This window comes from Pituophis catenifer, unplaced genomic scaffold (assembly GCF_029215685.1).
Source record: "Pituophis catenifer annectens isolate HBS135680 unplaced genomic scaffold, rPitCat1.0.hap2 SCAF_2, whole genome shotgun sequence".
In the NCBI taxonomy this organism is placed as follows: Eukaryota; Metazoa; Chordata; class Lepidosauria; order Squamata; family Colubridae; genus Pituophis; species Pituophis catenifer.
Genome location: NW_027256882.1, coordinates 15,097,004 through 15,116,126, shown reverse-complemented (window position 1 = coordinate 15,116,126; position 19,123 = coordinate 15,097,004). Strand labels below are relative to the sequence as shown.

The 19,123-nt window shown below is 47.5% G+C and overlaps 1 protein-coding gene across 2 annotated transcripts in view; it reads left to right on the top strand.

Moving 5' to 3' along the window:
- The first annotated feature begins 1,383 nt into the window (after positions 1-1,383).
- Positions 1,384-19,123, top strand: part of LOC139311800 (major histocompatibility complex class I-related gene protein-like) — a 34,181-nt gene continuing 16,441 nt past the window's right edge. The window contains exons 1-2 of one of the 2 annotated variants that reach the window (XM_070936318.1): positions 1,384-1,528; positions 5,857-6,132. In XM_070936318.1, coding sequence (XP_070792419.1) covers positions 1,459-1,528; positions 5,857-6,132 — 346 coding nt within the window. In that variant the 5' untranslated portion in view covers positions 1,384-1,458. Of the gene's footprint in view, positions 1,529-5,856; positions 6,133-17,844; positions 17,983-19,123 lie in introns of those variants that run through there. The other variant, XM_070936317.1, reaches the window with a different exon arrangement.

The following is a 19,123-nucleotide window of genomic DNA, read 5'->3' as shown; positions in this document are numbered from 1 at the left end:
AATAAATGAACTGTTGTAAGTTGAGGACTACCTGTATAGCGGATGCTTTCTGGGAGAGGAGTGAAAAGGAGTGGGGGTTGTCTTTCATCCCAATTCCTTTTGGGCTTCCCAGATGCCCTCAAGAGCTCCCATCTTTGACAGCCTAAAAAGTGGACAGTTTCCACCTCCAACACAAGAGTCGCATTCAGCCTTGGGCAGCTAATAATGTAGACCCAGAAAACTCTTAATATTATAATAAACTATGTAAAAAAACAATAGAAGGGTTTACGGACCATATTATATAATTTATATGCAGCTCAAGGCAATCCCTTTTCACTCAGTGCTGCCCAGGGAAGCCAAAAGGTTGGAGACACCTGATTTAAAGCATTTGGTGAGAATTCAATCTGTATTTGAGCACCTCCTTCTGAATCAAAGCTTCTAGAAATATATTTATTTATTAGACACTTCTGGCGACAGCTCTGTCTTGAAAATGCCACAAGAGCCTTTGAGCATTTTCATCCAGAGCAAAGATCAGTCGGAGTTTCTGACCTGGAACATAGAATCGTAGGGCCGGGAGGGACCTCAGAGGTCTTCCAGTCCAACCTCCGGCTTAAGGCAGGAGAGCTTATGGCATCCTGGTCCAAAGGTTGTCCTGTTGTCCTGTTTTGAAAACCTCCAGTGATGGAGCAGCCACAACTCCAGGAGGAGAACTATTCCACTGAGTAAATGTTCTCATTGTTAGAAATTTTCTCCTTACTTCTAGGTTGGATCTCTCTTTAAGAAGCTTCCACCCATTTTTCTTTTCTCCTGCCCTCTGCAGCTTTGGGGAAGAGGCCGATCCCCTCTTCTTTGTGGCAACCCCCTTAAGTACTGGAAGGCAGTTATCATGGGTCCCCCCCCATTCTTCTCTGCCAGAGACCCTCCCTCCTTCAGTCTCTTCACCATATAAGATTTGGCCTCAGGATCCTTTATGATCTTTTGTTGCTCTTCTCTGCACACTTTCTAGGGTCTCAGCGACTTTTTTGTATCGTGGTCACCAGAGTTCTCCTGATCTTGATCTTCTCCCTCTGTTGATGCAGCCCAAGACTTCCTTGGCTTTTTTGGCAGCTCCCCCTGATCCCCGGCTGGGAGGGGCTGGGAGGGGTCTCCCCTCCCCCTCGCCTGCGCCCCTCCCCCCAGGCCCAGAAACACCTCCCACTTTTCCCAGCCCCACAGTTCCGCCCCTCCCCCAAGAGGCAGAATCCCTGGAAGGGGATTTCCTGATGGAACTTTCCTTTTCTTCTCCACGCCTCTCTCGCCGGTTGCGCCTGGACCTCTGCCTAGCAACAATGACGAACATGGGGTTATTTTTTTTCTACTGGTTGAGTTCACCCAATCAGCAGCGGCCTCTGGATTGTTGCGCTGTTGACCACCCGGAGCCCCTCTCGGTTTGCTTGAGACTTCAGGAGAGCGGAGCGCAGGTTGAGGATCGCGGCCAGGATGGCTCTGCGCTCTGCGCCCTTCCTGCTCCTGGTGTTGGTGGCGGTCGCCCTACGAGAGAGCTGCTTCGGTGAGTCCCTTTGGGGGCCTTGGGGGGTTTCTCCCTTTTTATCTGCCAGGGAATCTCTCTCTCTCCTCCCCTCCCAAAAGTTTATTCCCAAAAGGAGAATCCTCTGGGATTAGGCTCCGACGTTGCCCCCCTCCAGGTGAGCCCCTTTGGGAACAGGACAAGGGTGGACCCTCCAGATGTCAGTCAAGTCTACCTGGGCGCCCCGAAGCTCAATTCTTTCTCTCCCTTCCAAAATGAAGATTGTTGGAAAGCGGCGTTTGCACGTGATCAGGTCAGTTCACAAACTTCCTGGCTGCCTCCGCCCAACTCCCTCCGCCTGGATCCTCTTTCCTGCCTTTGGCGGTGATCTGTGGCTCTTTGTGGCTTCTGGTGCTGGGAGGACCCGGCTTGATTCTCGGTTCCCTGCATTGGCAGAGGCGGAGACTGGTGCAAAGGAGCGACTGACCGGGATAAGGCTGCCCTGTGAATGCAGCAGGATGAGAGTCTGGAGAGAGAAAGGCTCCTTCAATAACCTTCCTCAAGATTCATCCTCTTTCTTTCTTTCTTCCTTCCTTCCTTCCTTCCTTCCTTCCTTCCTTCCTTCCTTCCTTCCTTCCTTCCTTCCTTCCTTCCTTCCTTCCTTCCTTCCTTCTTTCTTTTTAAAATAAATTTTATTAATTTTTTCAGATTAAAATCGACACAAGACAAAGACGTTATTTATACATAAAAACAAAAACCATACATTCCCCTCCCTCCCTCCCCCATTCATAACACTAAACAGAAATACAAACACGTCTATCCCAGCAGGTCCTATTCCTGCCCTCATTGGTAAATAATTATGCCCACAACACAGAATAAGCTAAGCAATCCCCAAATGCGATTTTCATACAATTATCTTTCAATCTAAATAAGTATATCTCTCCTCATATTAACATAGACCTTCACTTCGTCTCAATTCTTTTATTCAACCACCGATACCAACAGTCTCAGCTTTGAAAAAATTCAGAATCCTCTTTTTCTTTCAACATATACGTCATTCTATCCGCCTCAGCACACTCTAATACTTTGTTTATAATTTGGGCACCAGCTGGTATCTCTTTTTCTTTCCACTGCTGGGCGAACACTATTCTCCTGGAACCTCCCCCTCCCACCGCATCCTAAACCCCAAGATCCCCAACATTTTCTTTTCTGGGACAGGCAGCGATTTGCCTCCTCAGGTGTTCCTTCTTCCATTCCAGAAGCCACCAAAGTGGGAAAATTTGCGCAATTAAAAATATTTCAAATGTAATATTATGATGTTATTATTCCTTATTTATTTATTTATTAGTTTGATTTATATGCCGCCCTTCTCCGAAGACTCAGGGCGGCTTACAATGCATTAAGCAACAGCCTTCATACTTTTGTATATACCTGCTTAGTAAGGCTTTCGCCCCCCCCCTCCCCAAGCAGTGTTCTTTTTTATACAAAGTCAGCTTATTGCCCCCACAATCCGGGTCCTCATTTTACCTACCTCAGAACGATGGAAGGCTGAGTCAACCTTGAGCCTGGTGAGATTTGAACTCGCAGTAATTGCAGACAGCTGGCAGCTAAGTGCTACTTTAACAGCACTTAGTCCACTGCGCCACCAGACTCTTAGTAGTCCGGAAGGGGCCTTCGGAAGTTCCTAGTTGATTGCTGAGAGAAACTATCACTGAAGCAGCTTTTCCAAAGGCAGAAAGAAAAACCGTCAGGATCTTAACCATTAAATAGGCTGGGTTGGAGGCAGAAGAAGAGAAGCAACTCTGGATGCTGACCATGAAATGAACGGCTTGCTTGGACACAGACAGTCCTGACTTGAGGAGGATTCATGACTGTGAGGATGTCCCACCTGCCTTAGATTCACACATTTCTCCTCAGCCCCACAAGGGAAAGAAGCGGGTTCTGGATCATGGAGCGTCCGATCCCCCCCTCCTTCTGTTGGAGAAAAGCTTTGATCCCTTTGGAATCTGAAATCTCCCCAGAGCTAAAATGGGGTCTGGGGCTCCCTCTCCCCAAAAACTCTGAGAAGCCCCTGGGATTGTGGGGAGGAGCAGGAAGAAGGAGGCCCAGGCCTTTGCCTTGGACTGGGAAGGCCTGGGAGACCATACTGGAGGGAATGGGCAGTAGGAGCACAGGTAGTCCTCGACTTACAACAGGTAGTCCTCGACTTACGGCTTACAATGGTCATTTAGTGACCATTCAAAGTTGCAATGTCATTGAAAAAAGTGACAGTATGACCATTTTTGACACTTATGACCATTTTAGCGTCCTCATGGTTACGTGACCGAGATTTGGATGCTTGGCAAGTGATTCCTATTTATGACGGTTGCAGTGTCCCCGTACCACCTGATCCCCTTTTGCAACTTTCTGACAAGCAAAGTCAATGGAGAAGCCAGATTCACTTAACAACCCGGTTATTAACTTAACAACTGCAACCATTCATTTAACAACTGTGGCAATAAAATTTGTAAAATGGAACAAAACTCACTTCACGAATGTCTCACTTAGCAACAAAAATGTGGGTTCAATTATGGTCATAAGTCGAGGACTCCCTGTATTTATTTCTCTGGGCTTTGGAGGTTCTGCCCTTTTGTATGCAGACCCAGGTTCTGCCCAAATAAGTCCCGTGAACGATCCTGAAAATGATCTTCAAAATCTTTGGTGCCCTGAAATAATTTCTGATCTGAAGAGCTTTCAGAATTGACACCAGAAAGGGGTCATGGAGATTTTCCAGCTTAATCGATTTCCCAGCAGCATTTTATTCATTTTATTTTCTTTTGATTCTTTTATCCTGCTTAGAAACGGTTGTTTTTCTGTTCATTGGGCAGCCTTAGAGTCTCTTCTGTGTTTGTATTTTGATGATAAGAACTAAACAGTGACTTAATGTGATTTTTTTTTTTGTCATTCTTAATAAAGTTTAGCATAATTTTATGTCTTGTGAATTGAGCCTGTCCTTCAAAGAAGGGCTGAAAAAACTTTGATGTTCCTCATTCCGGAGTTTGCATGATAGAAACTGACATAATTTTGTATCTTTATGTTGGATTCCCCAGAGGGGCTTTAAAGATGACAGGACCCTCCAGACAGAGACTGAATTTAGGGAGAGGACCCCAGCTGAGCCCCCCACCCCAAATATGGGCGATGGCAGCAGAAACTCCCAACATCCTCCTTGGGGGCAGGGGGTGGGGCCAGGGTGGAGGGGCCAATGGTTTTCTGGGGGTGAGGAGAATTCTGGGAATTGAAGTCCAAGTGTCGGAGTCTGAGAAACTCTTAATTTAGGCCTTTACGTTGAGAGTCACTGATCATGTGAAGAGTTGGATAGCCAGGATCTCAATCCCCTCCAAGGTGGCTGAGGGGCATTTCTGCCTTTCTTTGTGCTGACCAAGTGCAGGATCAGCCCCAGAGGAGGAGAAGGGTCAGAGCAGCTTCTGGGGAAAGTGAAGGGGGAGATTCAGAGGAAATCTGGTGCATTGCAAAGGTCTTTGAAGGAGAGTTTGAGTGCCCTAATTGGGTTGCTGAAAGGAAGAAATCTTGGTTTAATCAGACTGAGATTTTCTGTGGAAGGAGGAGGAGCCCCTCTGAGTCCTGGGTTCAAAATCCGATTCTTGCTCAGATGGCTGAACTCTGGGAGGGGAGGGGGGATTTTCCAGCTGGGAGGGGGGGACAGGGGGAAGATCTGGGGGGCTAAGTCACTTCATTGCTCCTCCCTTCCCTCCCCCCTTTGCCCTTCCCAATTTGGGTTTCCCCCAAAGGATCCCATGGCCTCTGGTCTCACCGGATTCCCCCTCCCCCATTTTATAAAACCCCTCCCCAAATCTGCGCCTATTAATAGTCCAGGTTGGCCTTCAGTAAAGTCAGAATGGGGTTTTTTTTGTTCTGTGAATGGAAAGGAGGGGGGACCGGGGGGGTTTCCTGCTGCTTTTGAGCTTCTGGGAGGGTGGAATCTCCCCTTTTACCTGTGCAGCCATTGCAGCTTCCTTGGGGCAGAGGCTGAGCAACCCAGAAGGGGGTTTGAGGGAGGCCTTGCTGGAAGGGGGGAGAGCAGGTAAAGTTTGGGGGACCCTCCTCTCTCACCCCCACCTTCCCTTCCCTCCAACCCTTCAGTCCCTCCAGAAGCTCCTTTTTTTCCCTCTCAGTTGCTCCCTCAGTTCACCTCCTGCCTCCTCTTCCACCATCTCCCCCTTCCTTCCTTCCCCCCTTCCTCCTCTGCTCCCCAACTCTCCTCTTCCTCTTCCTCTTCTTCCTTCTTTCTCCCAGAGCCTCAGATGGGAGCCTCCATGGGATCAGGGTCCTTGGCTGAAGCCCCCTAACTCTTCCCCCCGGCTCCCTTCCAGGCGCCTCCTCCCACTCCCTGAAGTATTTCTCCACCGCCATCTCGGAGCCCAGTCAGGGGCTGCCCCACTTTGTCTCTATGGGGTACGTGGATGGTCAGGTCTTTGTTCACTACGACAGCCACAGCCGGAGGATGAAGCCTCGAGTCTCCTGGATGGAGAAGGTGGGGAAGGAGGATCCCCAGTACTGGGACAGAGAGACCCAGAGAGAACGTGGCAATGAGGAGCAGTTCAGAGAACACCTGGAGACTGCAAGGAGTCGCTACAATCAGAGCGAAGGTGAGTGATGGGTCGGGTGGCTCCTCCAGCCCCATAATCCCCTCCCCAGGAATCAGAGGGGGGAGAAATGGGTCCCTTCAAAGGGAAAGGCTGCCTCCACACCTTTTAAAAAGTCTTTTTTTATATGTTTATTCTTTTTTAAAAAATCAATATAAGTTTCTCCTTCCCTCCATAGCTGACATTTTCTGCCAATTGCAGTTAATAAAAAGATGTTTAAATTTATCCTTCTGTCTTTCTGAATGTTTATTTTTATTTATTTTATTTTATTTTATATTGGATTTCTATACCGCCCTTCTCCCTGAGGACTCAGGGCGGTGTACAGCCAGATTAAAAAACATGCAGAACAAATATTAAAAACAATTAAAAGATATATAAATTTGGCCCAATTAAAACTCATTACCAATTAAAAACGTTTAAAACATTTAAAAAACAGTTAAAAATTTCATCTTAAGCCAGCCCGGCTTGTTTAAATAAATGGGTTTTAAGGGCGCGACGGAAGGCACTGAGGTCTTGGATTCTCCGTATCTCTGGGGGGAGCTGATTCCAGAGGGTAGGTGCCCCCACAGAGAAGGCTCTCCCCCTGGGGGTCACCAGCCTACATTGTCTGGCTGATGGCACCCCGAGGAGGCCCTCTCTGTGGGAGCGCACGGGTCGATGGGAGGTCGTTGGTAGCAGCAGGCGGTCTCGAAGATAGCTAGGCCCTATGCCATGGAGCGCTTTAAAGGTGATAACCAACACCTTGAAGCGCACCCGGAAGACAACTGGGAGCCAGTGCAGCTCGCGCAGGAGCGGTGTTACATGGGAGCGCCATGCTGCTCCCGTCACTACCCGCGCTGCTGCGTTCTGGACCAGCTGGAGCCTTGATATGGATAAGGATATAAACTGAGGTAAAAAGAGACCAAAATCTCCCCTCCCCCCATGAAAGATGGAGGATCTGGCCTTGGTGGATCTCCTGCTGTGGGGGAGGAAGGGAATCACAGATCCCCCCCAAAAAAAACAGGCAGGTGGATCCTAATTAGATCCTGGGGGAAGCAGGTCCTTGTCCTTCTGTCTGTTCCCACCCCAGAGAAATGAGGGATCGAGTGCAGATCCACCTGGGGAGACTAGATCCCTTTCCTTCTCCCCCTTTTTGGAGGGGCGAGTGGGGCCCAAATGCCAGGAGCTTCTTCTCACCCTCCAGTTGGAAGGAGAGGCCGGGAGGACCAAATGGGGGGTTGGGGGCTTTTGTGGGGGGGGGATCTCAGGGCCAGGATCCTCCCAATCTTCATGGGGAAGAGACGGAAAAGAAAGAAACCTCCATTTGGGGCCCTTCCAGAGTCTCTCGGAGCCTTCATGGCTTCCCATCCTTGGTCCCTCAGGCTGAACTGCTGCACGGCCCTCTTGGTGGGGCTGCCCTGGAGGGGGGGAGACTCTCTCTTCTGCAGCCCCCCCCTTCTGCCATCTTTGGGGGGCAAGATACATCTTCAAGGAACCTTATTTGGGGAGGGTCTGCAAGCAAATGTGTGTGTAAAGAGAGGCTGCTTTTGGCTGAGATAAAACTTCTCCACAAACATCAGCCATTTCCCCTCCTTTCATCCCAAGAACATGCAGCCTCCTTTCCAGGCTCAACAGCCCCAAATGTCCCAACCTTTCCTCAAAGGGAGGCTGCTTCCACCCTCCCATCACCTGAGTCGCCTCCTCTGGACCTTCTCCAGCTGTCTCCTGGCCTTTTGGAGGTCTTTGACCACAACTACACACAATATTCCAGATGTGGTTGCTCTACCTTGATTAATATAAAGGCTTTATGTAAAGCCTGTGTGTTTTCAATACAATTTTAATGATCCCTGACATCCTGTTGGTCTTTATAATTTTTACAAATAATTTTTACTAAAACTTTTCAGCAGGAAGATAAAAACGAATAGAAAGTAATAAAAAGTAAAGGAGAGAAAAAAAATCAATCAAAAATAAAAAATGCAAGAAAGGAAAACCAGTGGAGGAAAATTAGTTAAGAAAAAAGACAAAGAAGTGACTTCTGATATTCTTCACAGCAGTTCTACATATAAATATCTTTTAGCCTTTCTTAACCTTTTCACCCTGGAGGAACTATTTTTCAGACCTCAGGGAACCCCTGAACATCCAGGCCCAGAGATAGGCCACAATTGTTTCATGCGTAGACCTCTATAGATGCATTAACAGTGTTCTTACACTAAACATAAACAATGAAAGTTGCCTTTTCAATGTGATCCCTGTGCTTTCTTTTTGCTCCACAAATCCTCAGTTCTGTTCCAAACTTGAGATGACCTCCCACAGACTTCACCTTCAACTGAAATAAGACAATTTCTGTCTTAGCTTTTGATGCTTGTGAAATAAGACAGAGCTCGTTCCAGTGGTGAAATCCTGCCAGGTCTGTCCAGCTCGCGCAAGCCGGTAGCCCCAGTGGCACGTGGTTCAGTGAACCAGTAGTGGCGGCAGCACAAGGCTCCCCCACCCACCCGGACGTCGTTACTTCCTAATTTTTAACCCTCTGTGCATGTGCAAAGCCTTCTGCACATGCGCAGAGCAGGGGTGAAAGCTACCAGTTCAGTCCGGTTCATCCGAACCGGTAATAAAAATGCTACCGGTTCACCGAACCGGTAGTAAAAAATGTAAAAAAAAAAAGTTTCAACAATCAGCTGAGCGACACGCGATCATCAGAACTTTTTTTTTAACTTTTTTAGCATTTTTTTACTACCGGTTCGGGTAAATAGGTAGTAAAAAAATGCATTTAAAAGGTAAAAAAAGGCTCCGACTATCACAGCTGTGGCACGCGATCGTTGGAGCCTTTTGTTTAATCTTTTAAATGCATTTTATTTTACTACCAGCTTGGGCAAATAGGTAGTAAAAAAATGCTTTAAAAAAGTAAAAAAAAAAAAGGCTCCGACAATCACACGCCACAGCTGATCACACACACCCCGCGCGCTGTTCTACTTACCTTCCCAAGCCTCCTTTTGGCGTGCACTGCGCATGCGCACACCTCGCATTTGGTGCATGGTGCACATGCGCAGCCAGCGAGCCGGTAGTAAACCGGTTCAGATTTCACCACTGGCGCAGAGGGTCAAAAATCCAACGATGTCAGAAGGTAGGGAAGCTAAGTAGATTTCACCCCTGGCTTGATCTCATATATCAGAGGTTGAAAACCGCAGCCAAATGTTCAGGGCTTTTCTGTGAATGGCAGGAGATTAATCTTGGGCAGAAATCCAGAACTATTTTTCCCATGGGCAGATCAGGGAATCTCCTCTCGAGGGTAGGATCAGACTGCAGCTCACGAGGATCTTCCTCTTCCTCCAAAGGAAAGTTCTCAGGCTGAGCAGGAGATGCAGGGAAAGGATCCCTGCAGGCCTTCCAGGTGGTTTTCCATTAGATTTGAGACTTCCTGGCATTCTTCCTCACTCTCCAGCCCAAGCAGATGTAGAAACATTTCAGGATCTCCTTTTGTTTCTTTTCTAAACATTCACTTTTATTTTAAATCCAAGAATCTGTTCACTTGAAGTTGAAACATCTTCTCCAGGGCCTTGCAGAGCCTGTAAAGCTCAAGCTCCTGTCAAAGGTCAATAACCCTTTGGGTCTCCAGATCAGATTAGGCCACTGGCTGCTGATGCGAAGGAAAATATTTTTTTGTGGCCCTTGAAGGCTTCATTCCCTCTTTGCACTAAACCATGGTTTGTTTCTGGTTAGCCCAAAGTGGGAAGCATTCCATATGATGCTTGGTGCTGTTGGTAAACACAGGATCCCTGAAAGATTCTCAGATCATCTGGATCCTCTTTGAGGCCACAAGATTCCTAGTCCCTCTTGGATGTTGTTGATCCAGGCAACTGTTCCCACTGGGATCCCTTCCTCCCCTTCCCCCCAAGCCACTTCCTGAGCAGAGAAGAGACAGAAAGACTGAGGAAGCTCTGCCTCTCTGTTCCTTCTGGGCCCCCTTCTTTTCTTGGTCCTCCTTGGAATCCCCCACTGTTTTTTTTCTGATCCTGAGAAGCTGAAAGGGGGATTCGCCAGCTGCCCATTTCCTGGCGAGGTTCAGGGGCTCCATCGGGGGGTATGCAGGAACCTAGGCCGACCTGTAGGGGGTGCTGAAATGGGACAGTTGGGGGGAATTGCTATGGAGGAAATGGAGGTGTCAGTGCCTCCTTTCAGTCTCAAATCCCCAGAGGGAGGGGGGCTCTGTGTCTCCTTTGGACTCCCCAAACCATCCTCCTGTCCCCCTTTCAGGCCTTCACACGTTGCAGTCGATGTATGGCTGTGAACTCCAGGGAAACAGGAGCAAAGGAGGGTTTATGCAGTATGGCTACGAAGGGAGGCCCTTCATCGCCTTCGACAAGAAGACCCTCACCTGGGTGGCTTCTGAACCCCTGGCCCAGATCACTCAAAGGAAATGGGATGCTCTTCCAGCACGAAATCAGTACTTTAAGTCCTACCTGGAGAAGGAATGCATTGACTGGATAAAGAAGTACCTGTCCTACGGGAAGGAGACGCTGCTGAGGACAGGTGAGTATCTGGACCCAGGCTGGACTTTCCTCCTTTATGGACAGATTTTTGGACACATTCTGCCCCTTTGGGTTCTGATCTGCAGCCTGGATGCCAGGGACAGCATCCTCTTCTTCCCCTTCCAGCATCTCTCCAGAATGTGGGAGGCCTGTTTGGTTCCCCTTGCCAGAGAGGCATTTTAAAACATTCCTCCCAGCAACTCTCCTTCCCCCCACATCCCACAGGGGGCTCCCTCCTTACATCTGACGATACATCTCCCACCTCCACCACTAGGGGGCACCTACCATTAATAGGACATTATCAGTGCCTCCACATAGTAATGGCCAAGGTTAAGGGGGGGGGGAACCCACAGATTCTGTGGGTCTTTCTCTTAAACCTCAAACAGCTTCCTTATCTTTGACTTGAGTGACTTCCCAGAAAGCAACCCCTTCCCCACTTTCACGAACACTCCCTCACCCCACAGGGCTTCCTGCTCACTTTGTAATATTTCCCCCTTTTTCTTTCCTGTACAATCCTTTTCCTTCTGGCCCTACATGCTCCTCTCTGGGCTCCTTGATCCCTCCAGGATCAGTTGGGTGAGATCAGGATCCATTAGAGACCCCTCCCCACAATTGCCAACAGCTGCTCTCTCTTCCATTGGCCTCACCTCTCCCTGCTCCCCTTTGACAGAGAGAACCTCTTTCCCAAATTAACCTGGGTGAGATTCCTAAAGCCCTGAATTCCTTGCTTTGGTTCCCATTCTCTCCCTCTTGAAAGGGTTGCCCTATGCCAAATAAAATAAATAATGGTGAGATTGTGGTTGTGTCTCTTGAAAGAGCCCTAAAACAGCCTGAGATCTAGAGAAGTGGACTTCAAAAGCAGGGAGAAATATCTGTGTTGTTATTTCTTAAAAGGAAGCCCTAAAGAGCAGCTCCAATATCCCTCCCCGGAAGGGAGCAGCCCAAGGTCACTCAGAGTTCAAAGTGGTCAGAGAGGAATTTACTTGGGCCACAATTTGCTGCTGTAGGTTTTTCAGACTGAGAAGGACTCAAAATCAGGAATCCTTCTAGTTGAAAATTTTCCAGGTTTGGAACATTTCCTAAAACTCTTGGAGACACTGCAGGTGTGGAATATAAATCTTTTGGTTGAAACTAAGCAGTGGGAGATTTCCCTGCCCCTCTAAGTTTCTCATCCACCTTCCAGGCTCTGGAGGGGCTCAGAGTTCATTCTGGGGATGTTATTTCTGCAGAGCCTCCAGTGGTGACCGTGAGCAGCAAGACGGACGTGGAGGATGGGATGGAGACGCATGTCTGCCGCGTGGATGGCTTCTACCCCAGGGAGATCGATGTCTCCTGGAAGAGAAATGGGGAGGTCTGGGAGGAGGAAACCTTCCATGGGTCTGTGGCCCCCAACGCAGATGGGACCTACCACTACTGGCTCAGCATCCGGATCGATCCCAAAGAGAGGGACCGTTATCAGTGCCACGTGGAGCACGATGGGCTGCAGGACCCTCTGGACGTGGCCATAAAAGGTCAGAGGCTGCAGGGAGGGAAAGGCTGGGCTCTTTGCAGGCTGGAGGGTTGTGGGAGGGAAATCTGGCCCCAGCTGTGTCCAGATGTGAGTATACCTGAGCTTTAATCCACTGGTTTTTCCATTGTTGAGGTTTGTGGCCCTGCATCAGGGATGAAATCCAGCAGGTTCTGACAGGTTCTGGAGAACCAGTAGCAGAAATTTTGAGCAGTTCGGAGAACCGGAAAATACCACCTCTGGCTGGCCCCAGATTGGGGAGGGAATGGAGATTTTGCAATATCCTTCCCGCACTTACACGACTTACACGGCTTTCCTATTGTAAAGAACGAAATGCCACTCTGTGTTGCTGCTGTAAGAAAGAAAACTACACACTATTTTATGACCAGGCATTGATAGGAATTCCTGAGGCTCAGCATAAAACCAAAGGGAAATAATCCTCTGGGAAAGAACTCTTCTCCTTAATTTTAAGTGTTAATCTATCCACTTTTGCGCATTCTAGTATTTTTTTAATTACATTTTCCACTGCAGGGATCTCTTCACTTTTCCATTGTTGTGCAAACACGATTCTAGCTGCAGTTAAGACATGTAAAATTAAGTATGTGTTCCCTTTATTGTATTTTTCCGGTAAAATGCCCAAGAAGAATATTTCTGGTTTTAGATCTATATGTTGCTTTACCATTTTTTCTAACCATGTATGTATTTCTGTCCAATATTTTTTTGCCTTTGGGCATGTCCACCACATTTGATAATACGAACCCGGTACCTGATTTTTACATGGCATTTTATGGTAAGCTTCCTAGGGTCACCTTGAACAGATGGATGGCATAGAGGTTTAATAATAAACTAAATAAATAGGCTGGTATCCTTTGAGAGATTGATGAAGCTGCAGAGGTTTAATGGTGAAGAGAGAGAGGATCAGGACAAAGCTATTCCTGTCCCTATCCTATCCTATCGTATGCTATCCTATCCTCTCACTCTGTGTCTGTCTCTCCAATGCAGGGAGGAACCAGGCCATTTAGTAGCTCCCTCGCAGGTGAGTGGCCCCACTGGGGTCTGTGTGGGGAGGAGGGAGGGAGGGAAAGGAGGGCTTTGAGGTGAATGGTGAAGATGCTTTGGGAAATCCCTCTTCTCTCTCCTATTCATCTCAAAGGCTGGAAGGGAAGGAATTTGGGGGAGATCCAGAGGGGCTCTGGGAAGGGGGGGGGCTCTGCCTGCCCCCAAACTCTTCTCCTGCAAGGCCAGACTGTGGCTCCTTTGGGGATCTGACTGTCTTGGATCAGGAGGCTCAGAGAGCTGCAGAGAGGAGATTTGTCAAGGAAGGACGTAGCAGCTGTCCAGCTGAAGTCAAAAGACACTGAGACAAACTTGTAGGTTAGATATATAAATGTATTTAACATTTATAGTTGCAGCAGACAAGATAGTCAGGAAGACAGGAATATCTTGAGGTAAATCAAAAGGCACACGGAACACACAGACGAAAAAGGCGGGAAAAAGAGAAACTCCCACTTTATACCCACAGCAACCAATCACAGCGTGGATTGCCTCATGCAGAAGCCAGCTCAACCAATCAACTACTGCCTATTGTACATTTTCCTGTTCCAGCTACCAAATTTAATATCCTAACAAGCCTGGGGGGTCTCCAGTGCAGGAGGGAAAGAGGGGCAGATGAGGGGCTTCTTGTGGGTCTTGCAGTCATGGATGGAGAAGGGGCTTCTCTCCACTCCTTGGAGTCCTCTGGGGATCCCTCCCTCCAGATGCTGAAGGAAGACATAGGGGGGAGATAGGGATCCATAGGTCTCCGGAAGCAACACAGACTAGTATTGGATTCCTGTATTTGAGGGGGACATTGATTTTATGTAACTTGTGGGGCAGGTTCTCAGCCGCCTCAGGAGCCAGTCCCAGCCCTGCCTCTCCCTTCTTTCTACCTTGGAAAATCCCACCCAGCAGATCCCTCTTGAGGAAGCAGCAGTTCTCAGGAGTGGGATCAGCTGAGTAGATTGGTGCTGATCCCTCAGCCTGGGTGGTGGGATTCCTCCTCTGGGCTCCCTCCCAGACTGACCCTGCCTGCTTCTTCCCTCTCTTTGCAGCACGAGTGGACAGTCCCAGCATGAGGAGAGAGGAGAGAAGATGGGACCGACCTTCTCCTGAATTAGGCCGGACTATCAGGCCCGTCCTGCATGCTTGGAACCAGGATGCATTTGGGGTCTTTCACCATCGCTTCTATCATTGGATCAGTAACCTTTTGTATTACGATTGAGGAACGGAGGAGAAAAGAACATCTTAGGTGTTTATAATTATCTAATCAAAAGGATTCAAACTGGGATTAGTAGATATTATTTTATTTTTTATTTATTTGTATCCTGCTGAAGACATGGAAGATATCTAACACCTTCTCCTCCTATTTCCCCGACAACAACCACCCTGGGAAGTGGGTTGGGGTCAGAGAGAATGACTGGCCCACCCAAGCCGTCTTTCGTGGCTAAGGCGGGACTTGAACTCACAGTCGCTTTCTAGCCTGGTGCCTTAACCACTACACAAACTGCCTCGTACAGCTTGTAATAGTGTTGTAATATAACTTGTAGCAAGTATGTTGTTATTTCTGATGTCCTTTAATGGGTTTCTGCTGATTAACAGGTTTTAGAGAAAGGCCCATAGCGAATGGGGCGAGGAATAGGATGAAGAGTTGCTGGTTTCACTTTAAGGGAGAGTGGATTGGAAGTAGAGGCTTTTTTCTCTCTCATTTTTCTTTGTATAAGTTGTATAATGAATAGTATGTACCATATACTGCCATTTATGGATTTTTACAGTTTAGAAAAATGTAATAGGAACCTTCTCCCATCATGCCGTGCTAAATGGACATAATTTTTTTCTGCTGCCAATGAACAGCTGATTTTGCCACAAAGTTGGTTATTTGGCGGCTTTGCTCCCTGTTTTTTAAAGGGGAGACTAGGAACAACCCAAGATGACCTTCGGACAATCATGCACAGACAGAGAAGATAGGGGACTGGATCTCTTGCCATCCTTTCCCTTCAGCTGCTCAGCTTTCTTAAGCACACCTGGGTTTTAATTGCACTCCTGAAGCTTTACAATCTCTTGATTTATGTCTAGTTCACTTCTGACCTATTTTATAACCTGGACTTTTACAACTTTTTTTCCCTCCTCTTTCATTGTTTACCATTAAATTTAAATTATTATTTTTTTAATTGTAAGAAAGTTGCAATGGATTTTATGTTTATATGTACACAGGATTATACTATAAATCTTGCTCTTTCTAGCTTTTTACCTTCTTTTTATTAGAGTCTTGATATTTAACTCTTAATTTTTATGGAAAAATTTCCCCTTTTTTAACACTAGCGGAAAAAATCCTTTCCCCCTGTGGAAGCTGTTGCTTATCTGCTTCTCTTGACTTTGAGTAGAAAACAAAAAGTATTTTTCATGTCTTCGAAAGGCGATAAATTATTTTGGAGATAACCGAAAAAAGAATGCTCTCCAAAGTACAGGATCTACGACAGGTCTGTTAGGCTGCAAATAGAACTACAAGATTATAAATTTTGGACCTCTTTTGCAAAGGGGAAATAGATTTCTCAGCGTTCAACTGGGGAGGGCCTAATATGTCTTTTCTTGTTTTTTCATTAATTTTTTTCCATGTTTTTGTTTAGTTTTGTTCTGTCTCTGTTCAATTCTTTTGGATTTTAAACTTTTACATAAAATACAATAAAATGGTCAATTCTAAGAAAAGTGGAACAGGAGATCCACAGTTTGGCCAGGCTCCTTTCCCCCTAACTGTTGCACACATACCATAAGAATACGAAAATAGTTTGCTGAAAATAAATGGTTTTGCCTTCTTCTTACCTGAGTTGCTTCCTATTATTGGAAGTTGGGAATAACAAGGATTTTCCCCTCCTGGCTGTTCAGAGACCCTGAGTTCCCTTTGAGTGGCAGGAAGGGGAGGAACCAAGGCAAAAACTGGGGGGCTCCTTGGGGAGGAGGCAGCCATTTTGCTCCTGTGTCCAGATGTTTCTCTTGCCTCAGGCTGTTGGCCAAGTGGCTGGTCTCTGAGCCTCACCCAGTGGCCCTTCGGGAGACAGGAGTTCAATGCCCAGCCAGAGCCGTCCTGATTCCCTGGCAGAAGGGCAGCTTCTCCTGCTTCTGGGAGATCCTCTCTGGACTCCTCAGCTGCCCAATATGATGCAGTAGCCCAAGAGTGGGGAGACCCCTGATGGATGGGAAAGATGTCCCCCATATTACAGAAAGTCTTCAACTTACGACCACAATTGACCCTAAAATTTATTGAGTTTTACCCCATTTTACGACCATTTTTCCCATAGTTGTTAGGTTAATAACACAGTTATCGAGTCTGGCTTCCCCATTGACTTTGTTTGTCAAAAGGGGACCACATGACCCTGGGACTTTGCAACTGTTGTAAGTATGAGGCAGTTGCCAAGCGTCCGAATGTAAATCACATGAGCCATGCAGATGCTGAAACGGTCATAAGTGTGAACAATGGTCGTATCTCCCTTTTCCAGTACCGTAACTTTGAAAGATCAATAAATGAACTGTTGTAAGTCGAGGACTTCCTGTATAGTGGATGCTTTCTGGGAGAGGAGTGAAAAGGGGGGGGTCTTTCACCCCAATTCCTTTTGGGCTCCCCAGATGCCCTCAAGAGCTCCCATCTTTGACAGCCTAAAAAGTGGAGAGTTTCCACCTGCAACACAAGAGTCACATTCAGCCTTGGGCAGCTGATAATGTAGCTCCACTAAACTTTTAATGTTATAATAAACTATGTAAAAAAATAATAGAAGGGTTTACGGATTATATTATCTAATTTATATGCAGCCCAAAGCAATTCCTTTTCACTCAGTGCTGCCCAGGGAAGGCAGAAGGTTGGAGACGGCTGCTTTAAAGCATTTGGTGAGAATTCAATCCCTATTTGAGCATATCAATTCAAAGGTTTTAGAAACGTTCTCCTTACTTCTAGGTTGCATCTCTCTTTAAGAAGCTTCCACCCGTTTTTCTTTTCTCCTGCCCTCTGCAGCTTTGGGGAAGAAGCCGATCCCCTCTTCTTTGTGGCAGCCCCCCCTAAGTACTGGAAGGCAGTTATCATGGGTCCCCCCCCCCCGATTCTTCTCTGCCAGAGGCTAGAGATCCCTCCCTCCCTCCCTCAGTCTCTTCCCCATATAAGATTTGGCCTCAGGATCCTTTATGATCTTTTGTTGCTCTTCTCTGCACACTTTCTAGGGTCTCAGCGTCTGTTTTGTATCGTGGTCCCCAGAGTTGTACCCAGCATTCCAAGGGTGGCTTCACTTGTGCAATATAAACCGACATTATCGCTTCTCCTGATCTTGATCTTCTCCCTCTGTTGATGCAGCCCAAGACGGCCTTGGCTTTTTTGGCAGCTCCCCCTGATCCCCGGCTGGGAGGGGCTGTGCGGGGTCTCCCCTCCCCCTCGCCTGCGCCCCTCCCCCCAGGCCCAGAAACACCTCCCACTTTTCCCAGCCCCACAGTTCCGCCCCTCCCCCAAGAGGCAGAATCCCTGGAAGGGGATTTCCTGATGGAACTTTCCTTTTCTTCTCCACGCCTCTCTCGCCGGTTGCGCCTGGACCTCTGCCTAGCAACAATGACAAACATGGGGTTATTTTTTTTCTACTGGTTGAGTTCGCCCAATCGCCAGCGGGCTCTGGATTGTTGCTCTGTTGACCACCCGGAGCCCCTCTCGGTTTGCTTGAGACTTCAGGAGAGCGGAGCGCAGGTTGAGGATCGCGGCCAGGATGGCTCTGCGCTCTGCGCCCTTCCTGCTCCTGGTGTTGGTGGCGGTCGCCCTACGAGAGAGCTGCTTCGGTGAGTCCCTTTGGGGGCCTTGGGGGGTTTCTCCCTTTTTATCTGCCAGGGAATCTCTCTCTCTCCTCCCCTCCCAAAAGTTTATTCCCAAAAGGAGAATCCTCTGGGATTAGGCTCCGACGTTGCCCCCCTCCAGGTGAGCCCCTTTGGGAACAGGACAAGGGTGGACCCTCCAGATGTCACTCAAGTCTACCTGGGCGCCCCGAAGCTCAATTCTTTCCCTCCCTTCCAAAATGAAGATTGTTGGAAAGCGGCGTTTGCACGTGATCAGGTCAGTTCACAAACTTCCTGGCTGCCTCCGCCCAACTCCCTCCGCCTGGATCCTCTTTCCTGCCTTTGGCGGTGATCTGTGGCTCTTTGTGGCTTCTGGTGCTGGGAGGACCCGCTTGATTCTCGGTTCCCTGCATTGGCAGAGGCGGAGACTGGTGCAAAGGAGCGACCGGGATAAGGCTGCCGTGTGAATGCAGCAGGATGAGAGTCTGGAGAGAGAAAGGCTCCTTCAATAACCTTCCTCAAGATTCATCCTCTTTCTTTCTTTCTTTCTTTCTTTCTTTCTTTCTTTCTTTCTTTCTTTCTTTCTTTCTTTCTTTAATAAATTTTATTAATTTTTTCAGATTAAAATCGACACAAGACAAAGACGTTATTTATACATAAAAACAAAAACCATACATTCCCCTCCCTCCCTCCCCCATTCATAACACTAAACAGAAATACAAACACGTCTATCCCAGCAGGTCCTATTCCTGCCTTCATTGGTAAATAATTATGCCCACAACACAGAATAAGCTAAGCAATCCCCAAATGTGATTTTCATACAATTATCTTTCAATCTAAATAAGTATATCTCTCCTCATATTAACATAGACCTTCACTTCGTCTCAATTCTTTGATTCAACCACCGATACCAACAGTCCCAGCTTTGAAAAAATTCAGAATCCTCTTTTTCTTTCAACATATACGTCATTCTATCCGTCTCAGCACACTCTAATACTTTGTTTATAATTTGGGCACCAGCTGGTATCTCTTTTTCTTTCCACTGCTGGGCGAACACTATTCTCCTGGAACCTCCCCCTCCCACCGCATCCTAAACCCCAAGACCCCCAAAATTTTCTTTTCTGGGACAGGCAGGGATTTGCCTCCT